Source organism: Ambystoma mexicanum, chromosome 12, assembly GCF_040938575.1.
Source record: "Ambystoma mexicanum isolate Mex_15411 chromosome 12, UKY_AmexF1_1, whole genome shotgun sequence".
In the NCBI taxonomy this organism is placed as follows: Eukaryota; Metazoa; Chordata; class Amphibia; order Caudata; family Ambystomatidae; genus Ambystoma; species Ambystoma mexicanum.
In genome coordinates this window covers 576,617,321-576,640,019 of record NC_090936.1, presented here as the reverse complement: position 1 = coordinate 576,640,019, position 22,699 = coordinate 576,617,321, and the positions used below count along the sequence as shown (strand labels likewise).

The 22,699-nt window shown below is 44.1% G+C and overlaps 2 protein-coding genes across 2 annotated transcripts in view; one reads left to right on the top strand and one right to left on the bottom strand.

The window, feature by feature from the left end:
* LOC138513808 (transmembrane protein 176B-like) overlaps positions 1–22,699 on the top strand; it is a 417,665-nt gene that overhangs the window by 118,696 nt on the left and 276,270 nt on the right. The window lies entirely within an intron of this gene.
* The window catches only part of LOC138513807 (mas-related G-protein coupled receptor member H-like), an 83,363-nt gene continuing 70,479 nt past the window's right edge, over positions 9,816–22,699 (bottom strand). The window contains exon 2 of the mRNA XM_069628907.1: positions 9,816–21,218. Coding sequence (XP_069485008.1) covers positions 20,222–21,218 — 997 coding nt within the window. The 3' untranslated portion in view covers positions 9,816–20,221. The remainder of the gene's footprint in view (positions 21,219–22,699) is intronic.

The following is a 22,699-nucleotide window of genomic DNA, read 5'->3' as shown; positions in this document are numbered from 1 at the left end:
TGCGCTATTTTCTATGAGGGGCTGCCTTACCCCAACTAAAACAATAAGGACTCAGTCAGGATGTCTCGTTACATGATAAGTACCCCATCCTGTGTCTAAACCTATTTCCGTCCCTTGACAAAGGGAACACTGGGTGTCCTCTTGATCCAGAGATAGGCTTCTCTCGCTCTAGATACAGGCCTTTAAAGTTCAGTTCGTAGTGCAGAAACACAATTACTGATTCCTTAAGCACAGTTCACAAGTGCCCATTCCTAAACGTAGTGTTAATTCTGGTTCAGTAGCCCACCAGTCTTAAGTATAGAAGTGTTCTTTTTTCTTCCAACTCAAAACTGTAGCACCAGCTCTGGTGAACTGTCCTGTCAGACTTGACTATCAAACTCAGATTTCCAACAAATGTCTCTTTCTCTTTCACGTGGGCCACAGACCCTTCTGGGTTTTTTCAGGTTCACCCTGATTTGTTCAACAGCTCTTCTCTCTCTTCTGTATGGGCCCACACCCCCTTTATATTCTCACGGGGCCCTCTCCAGCTTGTTCTGAGCCTCAACATATTGACCATATATTCATTCGTGCTTGTATGGGCCCCAGACTCTTATGTTTGGCTTTTGGAGATCTTGTCCCACCTCACATGGGTCTCAGGCCCTGTTGTGCTGCTTTCATGGGTTCTCTACCCACAGCTCAATCTCTAACCCAATAAACAGACCTGGTGTACTCTCTGCCGGGTACTGTTCTACGTGTGATGACTTCCACAGTTTGTTTCAGTCTTTTTCCTCTTGTTTTCTTCAGGGTCCCCAACCCTTCTACTTTGACTTTGCCTTTGTGGTTCACTTCAGTTCTAGACCCCTTTATATTGGCTTCCCAGGACACTTGGTATACTCTGCTACCAAGTGTCTATGGATACATCATATGTCTGTGTATTTATATTTAGGTTGGGGTCCTTGACCCATATTTATATCATCTGCTTTAACTCGTGTTGGGTCCCTGACCATCTTTAGGCTCCCATTGCTCCGTTTTCCCAGACCCTCTCATGGACCCAGGCAGCACCCATTCCTTTCTTTTGGGCTTTTGCCATGTGGAGTCCTCCTCTAGCTTCTCAGGCTCTCTGGGCAAGCTTCTGCTCCATCTTTCTATGCTCCCGCTCTCGTCCGTATTCCTGCTTCGGCTTCAGTGAGTCCGTCTGTGCGGCTTCGCTCCAGGAAGCATCCCAAGTCCTCCGCTGACTTGGCTTCTGTTTGCTTTCTTGTGGCCTATCGGATCCTGGCCGCACCCTTAGAGACGTTGGCTTCTCCCCACCGATGTCCTGGTCCACAGTTAGTTCCTGTGCTTCTCCGTCTGCCACATTCAAAGTTCGCTCTTGGTTCCTCAGGGCCTGGTTTCATGAATGACATTATACCTCTTCTAATTTGTACTTGGTATAACTAATAGGCACTTTCAAGCAACTAGTCTGCATGTGATGGTTCCCATAGGTATACCTCATTACTCCACCCTTCCTCCTCGTCACAGTACTGAACTGATGATCATCGCAAAGTTCAGTACTTTCCTGGGACATGATTTCCTCAATACTACAAAAATAGATAGAGGTGTGGGGGAACACAGGGTACTGAGTGGGGTGAAAGAAGGAGGGGACTGAGTTGAGGGAGGGGAAAACTGTGTTCTGCCAAGGTGATTGTCACCAGTCCCATGGAGGGATTCACTCCCCATGAGATCCACCCACTCAGCACCACCCCCAGGGGGCTATCAGGTAGCAGCCTCGCCTCCCTGGCCTCATGGGAATGGGCCTCTCTTATGGAAGCAGTGATAGTACCCTGAGAGTCATCACAGAAGTCATATGCCAAATGTGCAGACTGGGACATGTGTATGATTGTCTCAATGGCATCCTTCTTACCTGTTGAGTCAGTGCCTGTCTTAAGACTGGAGCGGGCTATCTATACTACTACCCACTATATGGTTGGGGTAGAGGCTCAGAGGCAGCCCAGTCAAGGCTCTCAATTGGTAACATTGGGCGAGCAGCCAAGGCTGAGACTCCAGTGAGGCGATGCAGGCTGGTTCTTAGGTATAGTGAATCCCCAAACCCCCCACAAAGGAATGTCTACACACTGCGTTATGTGCTAAAACAGTTTGTTTTATTAGAGGATGTAAATGTCAGGTGGATGTATACAAAAAAATAAGACCCACTTTGTACTTTAGAATCCTCTACTGTACTAGTTAACGCAATAAATATGATTCTATGTGGTACCACGTTATTCTTAGTTAAGCAATAATACACCTACTGGTAACAATTAATAAAAATGATTAACATTACTAAACACTGTTTAACTCCACAGACATAAATGTAGTCATGCAGGAAATTCTTTAGAACACTGGCAGAATACATTTTCAGAGTAAAAATGCAATTGTGGGTGGAGATCCCACCCACCTGGACAACCTGTAGGGAAAGGTAAGTTAATCTTTCCTTTTATATTAATACCTAGTCCTTATGTATTCAATAATTGTCTGCTTTTTCTTCTAAAGATGCCACCACCCCAAAGTACCTGGGAAGCAACAGGAAAGCTGGGCCCAAGATGAATCGAGAAAACCTTGGAAGGACCCTGAGAGTGGAAGACCCTCTTCATAATCACAGTACCTTGGGTGCCTTGGAAGATGAAGTGGTGGAGTTTCTCAGCTTTACTCAACGATGCCCCATGAGGATGGACTCCCCCTGGAAGAAGAAGCCACTAGGTCATCAGAGCCAAGCAGGAGAAAGGATCCAAGCATTGTCGGAAAGGCGGCAATGATGGTCTGTCACAGTGGTCTCCTTGGCCGGTTGCTACACTGGCTGTGGATGTCCCATGAATCTGGGACTCACTGTGGACCTCAACAAGGCTTGGATAATGAAATGAGTCCTTTGGTTTTCATTGCTGACCTTCGGTAGCAACGGGTACAGTGGCAGAAGTCGTTGACGAGTTTCAGTGATTCGTGATTTGATGCCGTTTGATTCTTCGGTGCTGCAGCCACAGCACAGACAACAGGATGGCTTCTGGCAACTTGGACTCAAGCCCTGGACTACACTGTGGGCCTCCACCAAGTTTGGTTCTTCAAGACTCGTTCTGCTCGGTTTGGTGGTGGGGAAACCCCCAGTGGGCACTATTCTGTAGGATGCCCTTTGCAAAGTGCCCTTTGAAGATTTGTTCAATTGGTTGAAGCCCAATGGTCACAGACAGCCTCTGGACCTTGGACAATGCTGGTGGACTTTGTGGGCTCAAGATGTCCAGACACTCTTCTTCAGGACCCACAAAGATACCTCTGCAGGATGACAGGCACTCTGGACTGGCTTTCAGGACACTTCGGGCGAAGAACAGCAGTTGCACAATATTTCCTGGTAGCTATGGGAAGAGGTCACCTTTCCAGGCCCTCTCTTGATCAGACCTTGAATCAGTACAGCAGCCTTTGGATTTCTTGAAGAGTTGCAGCATCAGACTTCTTCATCCAGCTGGATTCAGAATACAAGCTTACACGCTTCTGACTTCTAGTTTGACTTGCAGAGGTAAGTGAGGGGTCTTCTGATATACACAAACCTCCGCATCCACTAAGGTTGAGCTAGGCTCAGTCAACCAATCACACACTGGTGCATTCACCAGGCAGCACCCAATCAGGCTCAACAGCATTCAGAGCTCAAAAATAGGTTGCACACCTGGTAGATGACTAAAAACACTATATATAAACTTTAATTAGATACATATTAAGAATTAATAATACACACAATTAATCACAATCATCACCAGACTATTAAGTACAATACAAAAAGGATCAATGTTGATCATCACATAAAAGAACATAGGATTTTGGTAATAACTATCAGTTTCTCTCCGGAATCCTTGATTTTTGAAAAAAGAGTCAATGCCGACATAGCAACTCCAGAGGCCAATCATCAAAGGCCATTTCAAAATATGACGAAAGCTGAACAAGGTGCACTAAGCTCACTGGCAAATAATCCAACTATTATAATCAAAAAGGCTGATAAGGGTGGAGGTATTGTGATGCTTAATCGGACCGATTACATCACTGAATGCGAAAACCAATTGGGCAACAGACATTACTATAGACAACTGAAAGAAGACCCTACTAAAGAACTCCAAAGAATGATTATAGAAAAAGTCACCAAAGCCAGAGATCGAGAATGGATATCTAGACAAGAAGCAAATTTCCTGATTAACATGAAACCTTCCACTCCTATCTTCTACACTCTACCAGTTTGTCTCCGGTTTCCATGGAAACATTGTAAACTAGAACGGCTCAGTCGCGCGCCCCTCACACCGAGACACAAGACCAGCCACAGACGGCCGAGCAAGCTGCGTACCGCACGGTCACTTTGATGTCCATTATTGAGGTATGTTTAGGATAAGCTTTTTTAATCTGCCCTACTCCGCGTTTACCTAGTGGACCTTCGTTTGCTCCTAACAAACGCATCCTGATATAACTTCTCCATTTTAGATTCAGACTCGTGACGTGCTATGCCAGCATTTGCTGCATTTAGCTTTAGGAATTACAAGTTCCGTCTAATGACTAAGACGGTAAGCTGCTCACAATTGAGTGTCGCCTGACCACGGGGCTTGATGTCTATTTTTAATGCACGTTGGCAGCTATACCCTCAAGCACCTCACCGATGATACTAACATCTTTGTAGTAAGGATAAGTAGTTCACCTAGACCTATGTCTTTGTGAATAGATGGGCACCTAACTAAACACATTGGTAGTAGTTACTTAACGTATCTGGCCCTTTTTCAACACAGGACCATTTATTTAGACGTTCTGACCTTATATCTTGTCTATTTATCCAGACACTACACCACTATAGCATTGTCCGGTGGCAGTTCTGTATGGTTACACTACCCGTTTCTAATCCATAGGGTACCCATCCTCCACACAATAATTGTGTCTGTGCTTAGTGGACTAAACTCGATGGTTCCACCCTATATATATTTCTTTCTCTTCGCTCAGTGACTGAATAATTGGAGTTATTCATCCGCGATTACGTCTCCACTCTGAAGCTCAGCCACACCTAAGGACCTTCCCCGCCTTTCCTCCTGAGTCTATTCTTCAATTGAAGACACACTCAGGTGAGATGGAGGCTAATTATCACTGATGTTTACACACCTTATTAGCCCCTTTTTGACTTATCTATTGAACTGTTTTTTCAGCGTTTTCTGGCTCATTTGAAAAACACTTAATGAGGTTTTTCATGTATCAGTTACAGGTTAAGAGCTACTTGACAGCCTTCCGCAACCTACACTGTTTGATGTTGTGAGCCCCCACAAGCACCACGCTAGGTAATTATTCCCCTATGTGTGGTTATTCTATTCACCTTCTAGGGAATATTATAGATCCACTAAGCTATAGAACTAGCTCCTTATCTATTTTCATTCTCTTTTAATCTACAGGTTGCACGTGCACACTATATCATTCTCCTTGTGAAGCACTTGGAAAAATTTTAATTGGGATTTTCGTGACAATGACAACCCTCCTGATGAATGTTCTGTGAATAACTTGCCCAAGAACAGAAATATGTCGAGACTTTTTTCTGGATTTATACAGGGAAACAAAAACTTGTGTTATCTAGAAGTGATTAGAAACTGATACAGTATCAGCTATATGTTGAATGTATTGCTCACTTTATGTCGACCAACCATTTGATTGTTATTACCGAAATCCTATGTTCTTTTATGTGATGATCAACATTGATCCTTTTTGTATTGTACTTAATAGTCTGGTGATGATTGTTATTAATTGTGTGTATTATTAAATCTTAATATGTATCTAATGAAAGTTTATATATAGTGTTTTTAGTAATCTACCCAGGTGTGCAACCTATTTTTGAGCTCTGTCTCAGATATAATTTGATGGTTTTCCCCTCCCGGGCATAGACAGAGTAGACACTATTTCCACCTAGCAGTGGACTAGTGACTACCGGGATTCCTTCCTTATTAAGAGTCAACAGCATTCAGGCCATTCACCCCAAACCAGACACACAAAAGAGTAGATGTGTATTGGGGGCAACTCCCAGCCTTTCCGGGCACTCACTGCATTTATTTCAGACATGGCTGGCTCAGGCAGAACCACAGACATTGTGGCACACAACCAAAACCAGACACCCACAACACAGAATGTGATTTGACTCCTCTCTCCCTTGGGTGTACCCAAAACAAGCAATCAAGCAGAGGGGTTTCTGTCAATTAGGCAGAGGCAGTCTCAGAGCCATATATGTTCTTTCCATTCGATCAGGGGGAGTAAGACAGAGCCAGGGCTTCTCAAGGCTTTGAGAAACAGGAAGGGAAAGGTAGGAAGCCATGAGGCTTTTAGTGGCCCTCTTGCCTTTGTTCATGAATCCATGGATTCCTATGGCAGGGCCTGGTTTTCCCAAAATGGAAGAGACCCACAGCTCTTGCAAAATCAGCATGTAGCTACCACCAGCCCATGCCCTGCTCTGTGGATGCACACACAGGTCCCCAAAGGACACACAATAGGGGTACCAGAGCCATAGGGGTATCCCATGGGTCTTGCTCGCAACAATAAAAATGAAGAGCTGCACCGCCAGAGGACCAAACTGGACTCCTATGCATAATACAGACAGAAAACACAAACTAGGGAGGAAGGGGACAAAGATGAGACCCTGACCCTCCAAAGCATTTCCAGCATCACCTCCTGCATGTCATGTGATGGGATGCACATTGGGCCTACACTATCAAATAGGACGGGTGCATGTTTTTACGGCACACTTGCATGTGCTTTCCAGGATGCATTATGGTGCAGGTTATTGTGGAGTGACCTTTGTGTGCATGTGGGCTCACCTGGGATATCATTGATTAGGGGCTACTTTGCCTGTGAACCACAGCTTGATATGCTGTGCTTGTGTTGTGCAGTGTGCTTGAGTGTACATTAACGTATTCCATCTAATCAGGTCACCATCTCCCCAGGTGTGGTTGGAAATTGGGGTTTGTGGATCTAGGCACCATCTGGACAATGTTTTGGGGGGTGCATTTGTGGCTGTGTCAGGGCTCCCTATTGAAGGTCACAGAGGGGTGGGTCGCGGGGACATGTGTGGTCATTATGGTTCATGGATTGGTAATGAGCTCTCACGCAATTCAAACAAGAGGCAGAAAGATCTGGGGTCAGTGGCAGTGACTGGGACAGACTGAAAGGATTCCTGTTCTCATTGCAAATTGTAAAAAGTAATTTTATGCTGGGACCAGGCAGTCACAGTCTGTAGCCCACGAAGACGGAAGCCTGAGAAAAGGTCACATAAAGAAGCGCAATGTGCTGTATGTGGGGTTTCCGTCTTCATGGCCTGCAGAGCGACATGGAAGGCACTGTAGCCCACAGCAGGTGAGTGGAGGTTGTGGAGGGGATGGGGGCACAGGTCCATGCAGCAGAAGGGAGGTGTGAGGCAGGTACCCCTGAAAAGGAGCAGGAGAAGGGGCTGGGAACAAAACACTGACTTTGTGGACGTTCACAGCCTGAATTCTGCAAAGTCGCACTTTTGTTCCCGACATTTGGACATAGACCCAGACCATAATATATATGCGAAGCCTAGACAGCTTTTTTGGTCATTTTACTGCTTTTTAATAGTTTTCAGGTCTAACTTGTACCCCAATTTCGATATGAGAGGCATGATTTGCGCAATATCTTTTATAAAGATTTCCAGGTGGATTTTAGATCTTGCAGGTTTGGGGTGTACTATTTTTCTGTGTTCTAAATCATGCTTGGTTTTTTATTGGGGTGAAACCTGTTTCAAAAGAACTGTACAGAGCTGAAGATCAAGGGCAGTCAATAAGTCAATTTTCAAAGACCAACACAGAATGCTTTGTTAAGTCGTTAGTGCTTAAGCTATACCTGCGGGGTCAATGTTGTTCCATTTTTTGATGATGAATGTCAGTAAAATTAGTACATTCCTCATGTTTGAGAAAGATATGTATAAGGAAATAAAGAGACGGATGTTCAGATTAATGATCTAGACTGTTCAGGACTCAAGTTGGAGTCACTTTTGAAGAACATGTCCAGGGTATGTCCATCTGAGTTGAACAATCTGAGATCGGGGGCCTGAAATTCATAGCCTGGAACATAGCAAATATACAACGCTGAGGTCAAGAGAATCTGAAAAATCATTAAACCACGGATTACAATTGTGTCCTAAGGTGACATGTACATAATGAATGATCAAAGGGGACATAAGACCAGTGATTCTGAGAAGACGCAGGGCTGGTTAGGCTGCTGAGAAACCAATAGAAGTACGGGTGTCACTAATGTAGAGGCACACAAGTCGGTAATAGTTCACATGCACTGGTAGACAAGTATGAGGGAAACGTATAGGTAAGAGTAGTTTTAAAAAAAAATGCAAATTCACCTACCGTTTTTCCAGAGTGATTCCAGGAGCGATTCCTCCTCATCGTCTACTTTGCCATGCGCATGCCTCTGCACTTAACAGGAGGGGGCCGTACTCATCTTCACTGAAATCCCACCAGTCCTAGTTCTGCCCATAAGGCTGATGTGCAAAGATGTTACGGCTACTTAGCCTCCACACATTTCTCCTCCTCCTTTGACCTTTAGTTGTAGTAGATCGGATTGCTTCCCTGGTAGCTCTCAAGACGACACATCACACGCCACAGCTTTAAGGTACATGGTCTTTTAATCCACTTTGGTACCACCCACCTTATCCCCGAAGCCTAGTCATATCATTATGCTTCAATCCTGACTTTAGACCTATGCACTTCAGCCAACTACAAGATAGGTAACTTCCCTGGCCACATGATGACAACTCTCTCCAATGCCTCATTGTATATGGCTCCCTGACCTACATTGCTTTGGATTCACAACCCCTCACAATTAGCATCTTTGCCAATCTCAGCCTTGGTGTTTATGGCTGCTTTGCAAAGCAAGTATACCTATCTCAGTTTAGTCCACTTAGTCTCCCTCTTTTGTTGACAACTCTCGGACTACAGGATAATTGAGAGCTCGTCTATTGAAATGCACGGTGATGTTCTTTGTGATTCTGCCATCCTTCTGGTTCACATCCAATACAGCGTCTTCTCCTACAACACCACTCACCAGCCAAGCACCACAAATCTTCCTCTCATGGCACACTGCCAGCATGTATGTACTTGCCTGTGTAGTTCACCTGGTGTGATCATCCAGTATGATGGAGACACTTCTCTTGTATGGTGTTTGAATACATACGGTTAAAGGCCCACATTTCTTTTTGATGCACCACTGTACCGCAACCACCTCACTACCCACCAAAAGTGACCTCCTATGTACTATTTTCATGACATGGGGACTCCCTGGTGTTCCTGTTTTCCACTCCTACTTTCAAGTGTGTTTTTAGGATAATAGACAACAATTACTCTCTTTTATGACAGATAATTGAAGATAACAGACTTTGACAAGATTTACTGTCTATTTTCCTTTTCCTTCTACATTCAATGTAATTCTTCTGCATGTGCACCCCACCATCGTCTCAACTGATATGCTACAACACTGTATATCTCCTTGCACATATTATATACAACCTTTAGCAGCCACCCCCTCTGGTCTTCTCTTCTCGTCTGTATAGCTGCTGGGCCAGAAGAACCAATTGCTACCCAATAATTGATTGCACCTATCCAGTGCCTAAACTGCTTTACATCTCATGTTGTACAGCACTCTGCTGCCCATTCCATTCTAATCACTCGACCTCAACAAATACAGTAGCTTTTGCAATGTAATTCAGTGTTTTAGGCCATATGCTGTAGTTCCTTAGGCTTTACAGACAGGAAAATTGTGTATAGACAAGGAAAGTGAGCCCGTCCTAGACTCTTTAGGAATGTATTTATTTATTTACAATTTGTGTTAAGCGTGTACTTTTAACAGTGTTTGGTGTCAGAGCACAGTGCATACATTCAACAGCAAAACAATCTGTAAAACCTAAGACATAATCATAAAAACATAAAATCAAAATAGTTGAGAAGACATTCAACATAGTCATAGAATATAAACCAGTAAAGGCTTTACAATCAAAACTAAACAAATACAAACTAAAGGTGATCAACTCACAATGCCAAAGATACAGCTCATTTTGGTAGCTTTTACAATAACAGAACATTCACTCTAGTTCTCAGCACTTTAGGGAGATGGTTGTACAATTGTTGACCGACTTAAAAAGATAGTGTTTAAATAGTTGTCATTTTTTAAATCAAACTCGGGGGGTCCCAAATAATTTTAACACAACTTTCGAATGTTCATAATTTCGCACAATCCTCTAATTGAGCAGAATAAAATATGATGGTCAGAATGTATTGTCTGTTGGTATTGTCGCCAACAGTAAAGGTTGAAGAATCAGCCTGAGGTTTCTCATTAAAAGGATTAGGATGAGGGAGGGTTTCTCAATTTCTGAGGGTTGCTATAAAATCTTCTCGACTCAATACCAAGTTGGGTTGAGTGCATCTGGGCCGATTCTCTACGGGAATAAAGTCAAACTATGTCCTCCAAGGTCTACAACAGAGTTTGATCCAAATTTGCAGGATTAATATCTCGAGCTGATTAGTGAGAATGTGTTTATTGGAGTAGAGGAGCACTCTCACTATTTCCAAATCATATGATCATAAGGCAGAAAGATTCTCCTTAGAAAACGAGAATGCACGAGATACCTGTGAGAATGCACACATTGCGGTTATTGCAATCAGAGGACGTCTGGAATCGTAAAATGGCAGTGTTTGCAGGGTTACATTCTTCTGAACTGTGAAAAAGGTGCAAGATATTGTGTTTGATATTCTATACAGGATCAACATAACAAGGTGGGCAGATCCGAAATTGAATTGCCACACTTATGCTCTTGAATGATCTTAATTATAACTGTTGACGAGCACCGAAATTAAGTTATCGAGACCAAAAAATTGAAAGAAGCCGATAACATAATTCTGCAGTATTGGAATTCTGGCAGCAAAATTAAGACTGCCACCCAGATAGCTGGAAATGTCGCAATCTGGGTGTGACTGACTGGGCTTTCTTTAAATTTAGTGGCAAAAATTGGGAATTTAATATGATTTGGTGCTAATTTCTACAAATCTATGAATGAATATGTAATCCTAGGCTGGTGTTGCGTTGAGATGGCTGTGTGTTTTTCCCTGTGGCTCTGTCTCTATTTTTTCATAATGATTTTAATGTTTTATTATTTTCTTATTTTTTCATCAGCGTATGAGAATATGTAAGATTGTGGCCTTGAATATATTTTAGAAAAAATCTTATGGAACGTTTTTTCAAACATTCTACGTACAAGAGTCTATGTAAAAATAAAACCCATAGGCAGAGGAGATAGTTTTACACTGAGCACTTCCAAAGACACCATAGGCCCGATTCAAAAGGATTTTTTAAGAGGGGCAAATCAGGGGATGCCCACAAGCCTCCGTAAAAAAGGCACTAGAGCAAATGCGTGCATTGCCACTTGCAAATGAGAATCTCAAAGATGCTCAGGTATATCCAGATCTGCGCCAGTTTTAGCCGTTGTGAATCGGGAATGAGGTAGTAGTGGAAAAACAGTGCTGCTCATGGCCATCTCCTAATTTGCTCCGGTGCAGATCTTTGGCAGGTGCCATTGAATTAGGTAACAATAACATGTTTTATTGCAGTGCTGGAAAATAGGAGGCTTCTGGCTTTATATGTTATATAATAACACTAATATTTATTTGTAAATCCAGTCCCATACATGCCAACATGGCAGGCTAGTATTCATTGACAGAAAAACCTCTGAGATAAGAAGGTGGTTTTATAAGTTAGGCTGGTCTCCAAAAGTAGTCATTAAAATTTTTTACAGGATCACATGTCCTTTTCTGGCCTCAGTAATTAAGCAAGCCTAATTTTTTTAGGTGCCTAGATAAAGTGTGACAAGCACATTCTTTGTTCCAATGATCTAATTTGGAGGCAATGTGTCTTTTTTGTTATTGTACATCATCAATATCTTTCTCTGTGCCCTTCACTGGTTTGACATTGAACAGAAGAAATCTACTGACACCCCCCAATTGACACAAGTGTAGTTTTGTTGGTTGATTTCACCTCACCTATGTGATTCCATACATCAGGTGTAATGGTTTTGCCGGGAGCTTTCTAGAGAAGTAGGAACTCTCTATAACATTAAAAGGTGCATGGAATCTAAATGAATATCGATGTTATTAGTTCAAGGTAAATTGTGATACTATATTATGAGAATTCCTCTAAAGGCAGTATGGAAAGACTTCAGTACGGTGATATCATCTTAGATCTCCTAGTCTTATCAGTGCATGGTGGTGGTGCGAGTTATGGTTGCATAGCTTACTATAAGTGCCACATTTTCTTCAGTTTTTAGATTTTGCCCTTTAACTAAGTTTTTACACTGAATTTCACAGGTTTTTAATAGAGCAGTTTAACCATAAAATCCCTTTGACAATGTTTTTTCATTGGATATACATATATATGAGCCCACTAGTCCGCCAGATAAAAAGTAGTGGTAGTCATAACTACTAGCTTTCTAAAAATTATTCTGCTGAAGTTTGGCCAAAATTCAGATCTACAACATCAGTGAAATACGTTTAGCATTATCTTTCTGAAATTAAATTACTGGAGACGCTTGTGAAATGCTTTTATCGATAAAAACATACCTTTTGTTCATAAATTGATTTATTAAAATTGAAATCACACTGTTGTTTGCCGATAAGTTGCTAGTTCTTAGTTTAAATATTTGATTTCCTACGTTCTTCTCATACCACTAAAAGGAGCACAAACAATAGGGAAGCAAGAAAAGGGCTTCATCCTGTTTGTAATTTAGGTTATGAAGAAACCACTGGTCCGACCGAACACTTGACTAGCTATTCTGCATTCGGCAATAAGCAACTGCATTTTAGCATAAATTGTGTAGGGGGCCAGTTCTAGCCACTGCATTGATAGAACCAAGGCCTGTGCAAGCAAAGAACTAGATACAGCTACATAAATGCTAATTAGCCACCTTCAGGCAGGGTTTCAGGCAGGTTTGAGTACCCTCAGTCAATGCTTTCGCCTGATTTTAATGTATCAGAAATATACTGTTTTAAGCAAAGTTAAGGCTTATGTAGTTTTTCGCAGACCTGAAGACCGCCTTTGATGGAGTGCTGCTTTGGCACGTTCTTAAGAAGAGGCATACACTGAGTCATCTAATTACGATTGTTTGACAATTATACACCACCAATAGGCCGGTTGTACGCCGGGAATTGGCGGGCGCGGTCACAGCTCGGTTCGATGTGGAGAGGACAGTGAGGCAGTAATGTGTCCTAGCCCCACTCCTATTTTATATCTACATCGAGGAACTTGTCATCGAGTCAGCCGAGAATTGTCTTGTCAACTCTTTTGACTCACCAAGGTTCAGAAATTACTCATTTCCAGCAGTATTTTTAGCAGATGTTGTGGTTTTATCCGCCACTTCCCCCATGGGCCTTAAATGTACTCTACACTGTTTGGTCAACAAATGTAATCAGCTGAGACTTGAACTTAAAAAGGACAAAACCAAAGTAAGGGTGTTTACACCCAAATCCTCAAAAACTTTGAATGGTGGACAGCTGTAGGTTAGAACAAGTCCCCTATTATGATTATTTGGAAGTTAGATTTTTGAAGAACGAGTCTTGGACTACCCAATTAACCAAATCAACAGCTACCCTCGACAAGAACAGTGGAGGCATGAGAACAAGTTTTGTAAGCCATGGGAGAGCGGGGGTTTCTCCCGCATTACAGATTTAGAATCTGCAAACCTTATCTTCAGCTCTTAATGGAGCAGAATTATGGGGCTATACTTATTGTCAATCCCTAGCCGTCACCAAAAGCAACCCCTGCACTTGGGGACAGTTTTTCGGTATCGCTACAGTCCCCTTTCCAGCACTTGACACATGATGTCTGCATTTACCCTGCACTTGCCACCAACTGGCCGTATTATTATTTTTTTAAGTTTTATTTATACTATGTATCCAATGTACTGCACTGTCCCCCCCGTGCCCCCTGACTTTTCCCCTTCCCGCTTCCCATGCACTTGCGCAATCTGAATGACACAAGGCCTAGTAGGATCGTTCTCTGTCTTCCCTCTGTTCCCCCTCCCTTGCCTCGTCGCGCCTTGAAACACTTGCGTATAGGGGCGTTATAAATGCCATATCATATCATAACTTCCTGAAAAACTTTGTTAAGAATCCCAAGGAGCTCCCCTAATGCTCAACTTCATACGGAGTGTGGTATGTGGCCAGTAAATGACCAGGTGGGCATCAAGCCGGTATGATACTAGGTAAGGTGTTGGGTCACACCAGAACTGGAAAAGTACAGGGACGCGCTTATAAATGGCCTGGCTATTGCGTGGGGCGTTCTCTCCCTTGGGTTGTGCATGTCAAGCAGTGGCTGGCAGCCATGAACTTCGTCTATGGCACAACCCTACCACTATGGCCAGAGGCACGAAGCGAGAAGTAAAAGGTGCTGCCAATGTGCTATTCTGGGAGAGGATGACCAGGTCTTGTCTTGCACTGAATTCTGGGGTGCTGTACCCATCCTTTAAACAGGAGCCGGAGTTTGAAGAATATTTAGATATTATATATCCAACCTATGCACGCGCACTTTATATCGAGTTCCGGTTAAACGGGTTAAAAGTAGCAGAGTTATTGAAGATTTGGACGGGGTATACCGTATACTTCTGCTATCTGCCCCATTTGTGGTACTAAAAACGAGTCTGTTCTCCACGTTATGTTGTTCTGGGAAATTTCTAAGGAGCTGGTGATCACGGTTTCATTGATATGGTAGCTTCACTTGGACGGCAGGGCATCTGGGTGTGGTTGGCTGACAGGAGCTAATGCTCAAAAAGCTGTATGGCCCATAGTTCAGTGGATGTATTCAACATTTGTTATGAGCTATTAGAACACCCTAGCGGGTGTTTCTCAATCTTGATTGGTCGATCTGCGGGCTATACGAACTGGTATTGCCTGCAGATTGATTAGAGCCCGCAAATCGGGTATCCGCAAAGCAAGCAGCTTTCACGTTGTATTGTGCCACGTTGAAGCTGCTTGCTTTGGTGTAAATGAAAGCGTTCATATACACCCATGGTACATAGGAACCATACACACTAAAGTAAGCAGCTTCAATGCAGAATACAACGTGGAAGCTGCTTGCTTTGGTGTATATGAAAGTTTTCATATACACCACACGAGTGTACATGAACACTTTCACATACATCAAAGCAAGCAGCTTCGACGTTGTATTCTGCAACGTTGAAGTTGCTTACTTTGGTGTGTATGAAAGTGTTTATATACACCCGTGTTCTCAGCAGCATTTTTGTAAAATAACGAATACGTCGTTATTTTACAAAATGCTGCTGAGATTTCAGTATTGTGCCCGTTATGACAAACAGGTGCAATCCTGAAGGTGCACTACGAGGACGCCCAGGTCCACTTGAAAATACTGGTGGAGCGTGGGCGTACTGATTTGGCACAATGAATCGTGCTCTTTAGCACATATTCACTGTGCCAAGTTCAGAATCTGGCCCTGAGGGTGGTCTAATAGCTTTATTTATTTATTTATTTATTTATTTATTTTTTCGCCCACGCCAGCTCAGCGGAGTCTTTCAAGGGCTCCCCCGAGCTGGCGTAGCGGGAGAAGGCACGGCATGTAGGCTTTTGATGTAAAAGGCACCCACGGCGGCGGGCTAAATGCACCCCTCTCCGTGGGTGCCTTTGACAAAATGCGCCATTAGCCCCCCACCACACCAGCTCGGGGGAGTCTTTCAAGGGCTCCCCTGAGCTGGCGCAGCGGGAGAAGGCACGGCATGCAGGTTTTTGATGTAAAAGGCGCCCACGGCGGCGGGATAAATGTGCCCCTCCGCTGCGGGTGCCTGTGATATAAGGTGCCATTAACGCCCCCACCACGCCAGCTCCAGGGAGTCTTTCAAGGGCTCCCCCGAGCTTGCATGGTGGCAGAAGGTGTGGCAGGCGACTGATTGTCATTGAATGCACCCGCGGCGGCGGGCTCATTCAATGACAATGGGCTGCTGACGCGATATTCCCATCATTACCTCCTCGCCTGATTATTTTTGAAACTTTAAGATTCCTACAGATTTTTGGTCACAGAATGTTGGCATGTATGTAGGTGCAGCTAAACAAAAGGAACACGCTACCGATAAATGTCAATCACATGACAGGTGCAGGAAAAAAAACACACTGGCTACCAGTAAAATGTGCAGCTAGGATTCTGCTCCTAATCTTAAAATGGTTGCAGATGGAAGAAGTTAACTCTCAATGATACTTAGGATCAGATTCTCAAAAAAAATGGGTTTGTAGATGCACCATTTTTGGAAATGCACAGGTCACCTTATTCTCATAGGTCAAATGTGCATTGCCATGGGGGTGGCGGTAGTGCAAATGATGCACTGACCGGCCCGCTTGCATACATTTACATTAGTGTTGGGAATTGTAGGCTCCGGACACCGCAGGCAAGTTCCACAGTGATGGGCCCTGATTGTGAAAGAACAAAAAGAAGAAAAAGCATTTCTATCTCTCTTTGAGGGACAGAAATGCACGTAGAACTGCATCCGTTCGTACCTCTGCTGTTCCTCTTAAGAAAGAATGCATGGCTGGGTTAACAAGGGCCATCTCATGCAATAAACATGCCCCTGCAGGGGCACGGGTTTCATTTCTGCTCATTTCAAAGCGCTTCCCGTTTCTGAATTCGGGATGAGGATTGAAATGCGCTGAAAAGCTTTGTTCCACCACCTGCTTTGCGCAGAGTTGGGTAAGAAGGCCTCAAGATGTATGCACCTTTATGCACGCATTCTGACGCACTTTGCAAATAAAGGGCAGGTTGTTCTGGTGCAAATGAAGATGACCCACCAGTGCATCCTTTGCTTTATTCAGGAGCTTCTTTTGAGAATATGGGCTATCATTCCTATCAGCGTAACATCCAGGGAGACAAAAGGATATCACACCCAGAATCCAAACCCTGGAAATATGGAACCATCTCCCCATAACACTCTGGTCCACATCCACAGTGGCCCAAGAACATCACATGTTCACAACCACAAAGAGGTTACAAGTACCTCCTGGTTAGGATGAGAGCCTAGAAGCCTTATGGGCACTAGTTGCTGCCCAACTGACACCGCCTGGGGGTTTCCAGTTATCCGCGCTTAAAGGTGTGAGGTATGGCTGCAGATGTGTCTGTGGATTGGGGCTCAGAGCTGCACAATCTTGACCATTAGGACTTGGATTAAACATGGATGCTAAAACCGCTGCGTGACATGGTTACAGGGCAGTTCTTAGGCTGGCCTATAACCTATTTGAATTTACAGATGTGTGCTTCTTCCCTTACCAACAGCAACATGGGAACATAGGCTTGTCAGAGCTCCCTTTCTTGCACACATTATCATATGATTTTAAAAGGATTATTGCATGTAAATATTAAAGAAAATCTATATTTACAAGGAGTTCCTTACTATGAAATTGTAGAGCAGATAATATTATTTAAGCAATTGACCTGTCCCTGACCGCAACCTGTGTATTTAAAAATATATATATATTACTTTCTTTAATATCAAATGATGCATATCAGGCAATTAAAAATCAGTGTGATGTGTTGTTCGGTTGCAGACACTTCGCAGGATAAGATCTAGAGACAGAAAACGAGGTGTGTGTGCTCGCAATTGGAGATCAAGTGAACGCACAGCTATCTTGCACTCAGAGATAAAAAAAGATTAGTGGGCGGAAGCAAAAGAGGCAGGCATCACATCTAGTTTACAACCCTTCACATTATTCCAATATAGTACTCCCAAATCAGACATGTTTACAGAATAGATGTTTCCTTCAGTGTGCAGGGGATACTTGACATCAAATGTGCAGGGGATACTTGACATCAATTGTGCAGGGGATACTTGACATCAGTTGTGCAGGGGATACTTAACATCAAATGTGCAGGGGATAGTTAACATCAATTGTGCAGGGGATACTTAACATCAATTGTGCAGGAGATACTATTGTGCAGGGGATACTTAACATCAATTGTGCATGGGGATACATAATATCAATTGTGCAGGAGATACTATTGTGCAGGGGATACTTAACATCAAATGTGCAGGGGATAGTTGACATCAATTGTGCAGGAGATACTATTGTGCAGGGGATACTTAACATCAAATGTGCAGGGGATAGTTAACATCAATTGTGCAGGGGATACTTAACATCAATTGTGCAGGGGATACTATTGTGCAGGGGATACTTAACATCAATTGTGCATGGGGATAATTAATATCAATTGTGCAGGAGATACTATTGTGCAGGGGATACTTAACATCAAATGTGCAGGGGATAGTTAACATCAATTGTGCAGGGGATACTTAACATCAATTGTGCAGGGGATACTATTGTGCAGGGGATACTTAACATCAATTGTGCATGGGGATACTTAATATCAATTGTGCAGGAGATACTATTGTGCAGGGGATACTTAACATCAAATGTGCAGGGGATAGTTAAAATCAATTGTGCAGGGGATACTTAACACCAATTGTGCAGGGGATACTATTGTGCAGGGGATACTTCACATCAATTGTGCAGGGGATAGTTAACATCAATGGAACACTTTCATTTCAAGGCAATCAATGCTGGCTCTGAGTTTGCCTCACAATATTGTTTTTAGTTTTGGTGCAAGTTCTCTTAGATATGCGGATACATTTTCTTTTTTGACACCTCGTTTATTTTCGACCCTTTGACCCCGAATTCCATGCTGACATGATTCAAGCGCACACATCCATGGCTGTCATAACAGTTGAATAGAGGGTCCAGAAGTCAGGGGGTACTCTGCAGCCTGCGTCTCCACATGTCTGGCTTTCTATGCATCCGCCGGGGATCACCATATTGCCGCGGGCTACTCATTCTTCTGCTTATTTGATTTAATAACACGGAGACGGTTTGGTGTTGGGGCCTTCTCCATTTCCCTTGCTCTGGGATTTTGTCAGCTGTATCATAGGGACAGGTCCCCATCAGGATGGACCCCAGTTAGTGGTTTCTGAACATCTCAGATCTTCTGCCCTGGACCGAAGAAAGGGATTTTGAAATGAGTGTAGAACTGTGACATAATTCTGAACTTTGAACACCAAATGAGAAAATCTGGGTGTTTCACTAATGCACATGTGGCCACACACGCTTAGTACCTGTGCTTTGATTATAGGGCTAAACACCTGCGCGTGAGCTCTCAGGGCTTGTGTGGTGTGTAGATGATCCCCAGGAACGAATATTTAGAATTCTACCTGACAACGTCATGCGCGTTTTGCTCCCTGCAGCGCTGTCTCTGGTGTAACGCTGCAGCCATGCATCCTTGTCCTGGTGTCTGGATACATGAACCCTTGAATGCGTATTGCCCATATGTCATAACTAGCAGGTATAAACTGGGGGTCGGAGAGGCTCCAACCGGGCTCTGAAATCTTGTCGATGCAGTTGGAGTGGTCTGAGGTAGGCTATGAAGTGAGTAGAGCGCGTGGTGGCTGGTGCAGTGTGGGCCCCAGGTTCTGGTACTGGGTTCTTCAGGCCCCTACCGCACCCTATCTCGGGCTGGTGACACCCGTCAATCAGCCCCCGGCCGGAGTGATGCTGTGAGAGTGGCAGTTGCCTAGCTTAAGTTGAGTCTGTGGATTGTGCATTGGGCAGATGACGCTGGAGATGCATCACCGGCTAAGGGCCAGGACGCACGCATCTCTAACTGCGCCACGACGGAAATATCAATACGTAACAGTCTATGCTGCGTGCGCACAGGTGGTGGAAGGCAATATCCCTACATCACCTCATATATTAACAAAAGTGCAAATGCCCTGCGCTTAATACATGATACTGTGTGCTAGTGCTATGCAGACGAGACATGCATGTTGGTGAGTGCGCCCCCCACAGAGAGGGCAGTTATACAAGACATAGTTACATGTGATATAGAGATGTCATTGTGAAGTGGCTGGGAAAGATTTAAAGGCTGTCACTCGAACGCCAAAACCGGATGGTGTCATGTTCGGGTCAGCATTGCCACTAGGGAGCACACTGGCACACTGGCGCTTATAAATGTCAGTGGTTGGACAAGCTGTTCTGCAGGATCTCATAAGGTAGATTTGAGAGAAAATTAGCAGTAATACAATCTGGTAGCGTATGGGTGTGACAACACCATCAAGCAGAGACTAGTTCATAATTCTGCATTTGGGCTTACAGGCGGTGGAGGAGGGTCAGGCTGGGAGGCACCGGCGCTGAACATGCACATTTTCCCCTGGCACAGCCGGATCCGGTTCATCCTGGAAGGCCTTCTGGAGGGCTCCCGGGATGGAACTCTTGAGCCGCCACTTCCTGAAGCTCCCCACCAGGAAGTAGATCACTGGGTTGAGGCTGCTGTTGATGCAGAAGCACAAGATGGCTGCAGCAAAATTACGTAAAGTGACGTTCATGAACAGAACCAGCTTGACTGGCACTGCCAAGAGGAGGAATGAGAGGACTGTGGTGAAAAGTAGTATGTAGAGTTTCGGCAGCTGGCAACCATGTGGTCTCCTACAAATTTTGATAAGCAGTGTCAGGCTGGAGAGAAGCATTAAGGGTATACAAATGAGGACATCCAAAACAGAGTGTGCTATGTATATCCCCAAACAGACTCGATAGGTATAGCTGCAGAATAAATGCCATGCCACGACACTAATAATACACAAAATCCACACCATGGCACATATAGTGGAGGACTGGTGCTTGTCACGGCGTCGTTTGTACCAGACAGGGCACCAGGCAGACACGCACCACTCCACACTGACAGCCGCCAGCAGGCACTGGGTGGTGAGGAAGCCGAACATGTAGAGGGCCTCCAGAATTTCGTAGAGCCCAGTTTGTCTAGTCAGTCCATGCAAACTCAGCAAGAAAATGATGGCTACAACGGAAAAGAAGAAAAAGAAGATGAAATGGACAACTGCCAAGTTGAAGATGTAGACAGTTAAGGGATTCCTATGGATCCGGAAACCCAGGTACCAGAGGACGATTCCGTTGCCAATCAACCCAAAGAGAGAGACAATCACAGAGACAGAGTATATATCCACAGACTCCACTGGTAGGTTCTTCAAAGCAACATCTTCTTCAGTCAGATTGTTATGATGTCCGGAAACAAAGTACCCTTTGCCCTCAGCAGTGCGGAGGGTGGTGGTGAGAAGGTCCTCCATGCCAAGAACTGGTGCTGTTCGCTCTGATCTGTCAATGAAAAAAATAAAAATTAGCAACCTTATCACCTCTGAAGCTGGGAAGTATGCAAAGGGGATCCTCTTGGAGAGATCAGTGAAGCCATCGCTTCTAGATTCAGGACCTCCTTTCTTGATTGTGTGTAACTATGGCTAAATGCGCAGCTGTGTTCATACTCCAGACCGTCACAAAGCATTTGTTTGTGAATGCACAAACAACTGTCCCAATTTTTTCAAGAAGAGTTTGAGACCCCATAAGGAGAGACGGGGTGGCTGCAAATAGTCTGTCTCCCTCTACGCATGTCTCCTCAGGATGAAATAATCTGCCTCTCTCTACATGTGTCTCCTCTGGATCAAATAGTCTGCCTCCCTCTACGTGTGTCTCCTCAGGATAAAATAGTATGTACCCCTCTATGTGTGTCTCCTCAGGATAAAATAGTATGTACCCCTCTATGTGTGTCTCCTCAGGATAAAATAGTCTGCCTCCCCTACATACATCTCCTCAGTATCAAAAAGTCTGTCTTCCTCTACGTGTGTCTCCTCGTGATCAAATAGTCTACTTCCCTCTACGTGTGTCTCCTCAGGATTAAATAGTCTGCCTCTCTACATGTGTCTCCTCGGGATCAAATAGACTGCCTCCCTCTATGTGTGTCTCCTCAGGATTAAATAGTCTGTCTCCCTCTTTGTGTGTCTCCTCAGGATCAAATAGTCTGCCTCCCCTACATACACCTCCTCAGTATCAAAAAGTCTGCCTTCCTCTACGTGTGTCTCCTCGTGATCAAATAGTCTACTTCCCTCTACGTGTGTCTCCTCAGGATTAAATAGTCTGCCTCTCTACATGTGTCTCCTCAGGATCAAATAGTCTGCCTCCCCTACATACATCTCCTCAGTATCAAAAAGTCTGCCTTCCTCTACGTGTGTCTCCTCGTGATCAAATAGTCTGCCTCCCTCTATGTGTGTCTCCTCAGGATTAAATAGTCTGCCTCCCTCTATGTGTGTCTCCTCAGGATTAAATAGTCTGCCTCCCTCTATGTGTGTCTCCTCAGGATTAAATAGTCTGTCTCCCTCTTTGTGTGTCTCCTCAGGATCAAATAGTCTGCCTCCCCTACATACACCTCCTCAGTATCAAAAAGTCTGCCTTCCTCTACGTGTGTCTCCTCGTGATCAAATAGTCTGCCTCCCTCTATGTGTGTCTCCTCAGGATTAAATAGTCTGCCTCCCTCTATGTGTGTCTCCTCAGGATTAAATAGTCTGCCTCCCTCTATGTGTGTCTCCTCAGGATTAAATAGTCTGTCTCCCTCTTTGTGTGTCTCCTCAGGATTAAATAGTCTGTCTCCCTCTTTGTGTGTCTCCTCAGGATCAAATAGTCTGCCTCCCCTACATACATCTCCTCAGTGTCAAAAAGTCTGCCTTCCTCTACGTGTGTCTCCTCGTGATCAAATAGTCTACTTCCCTCTACGTGTGTCTCCTCAGGATTAAATAGTCTACCTCCCC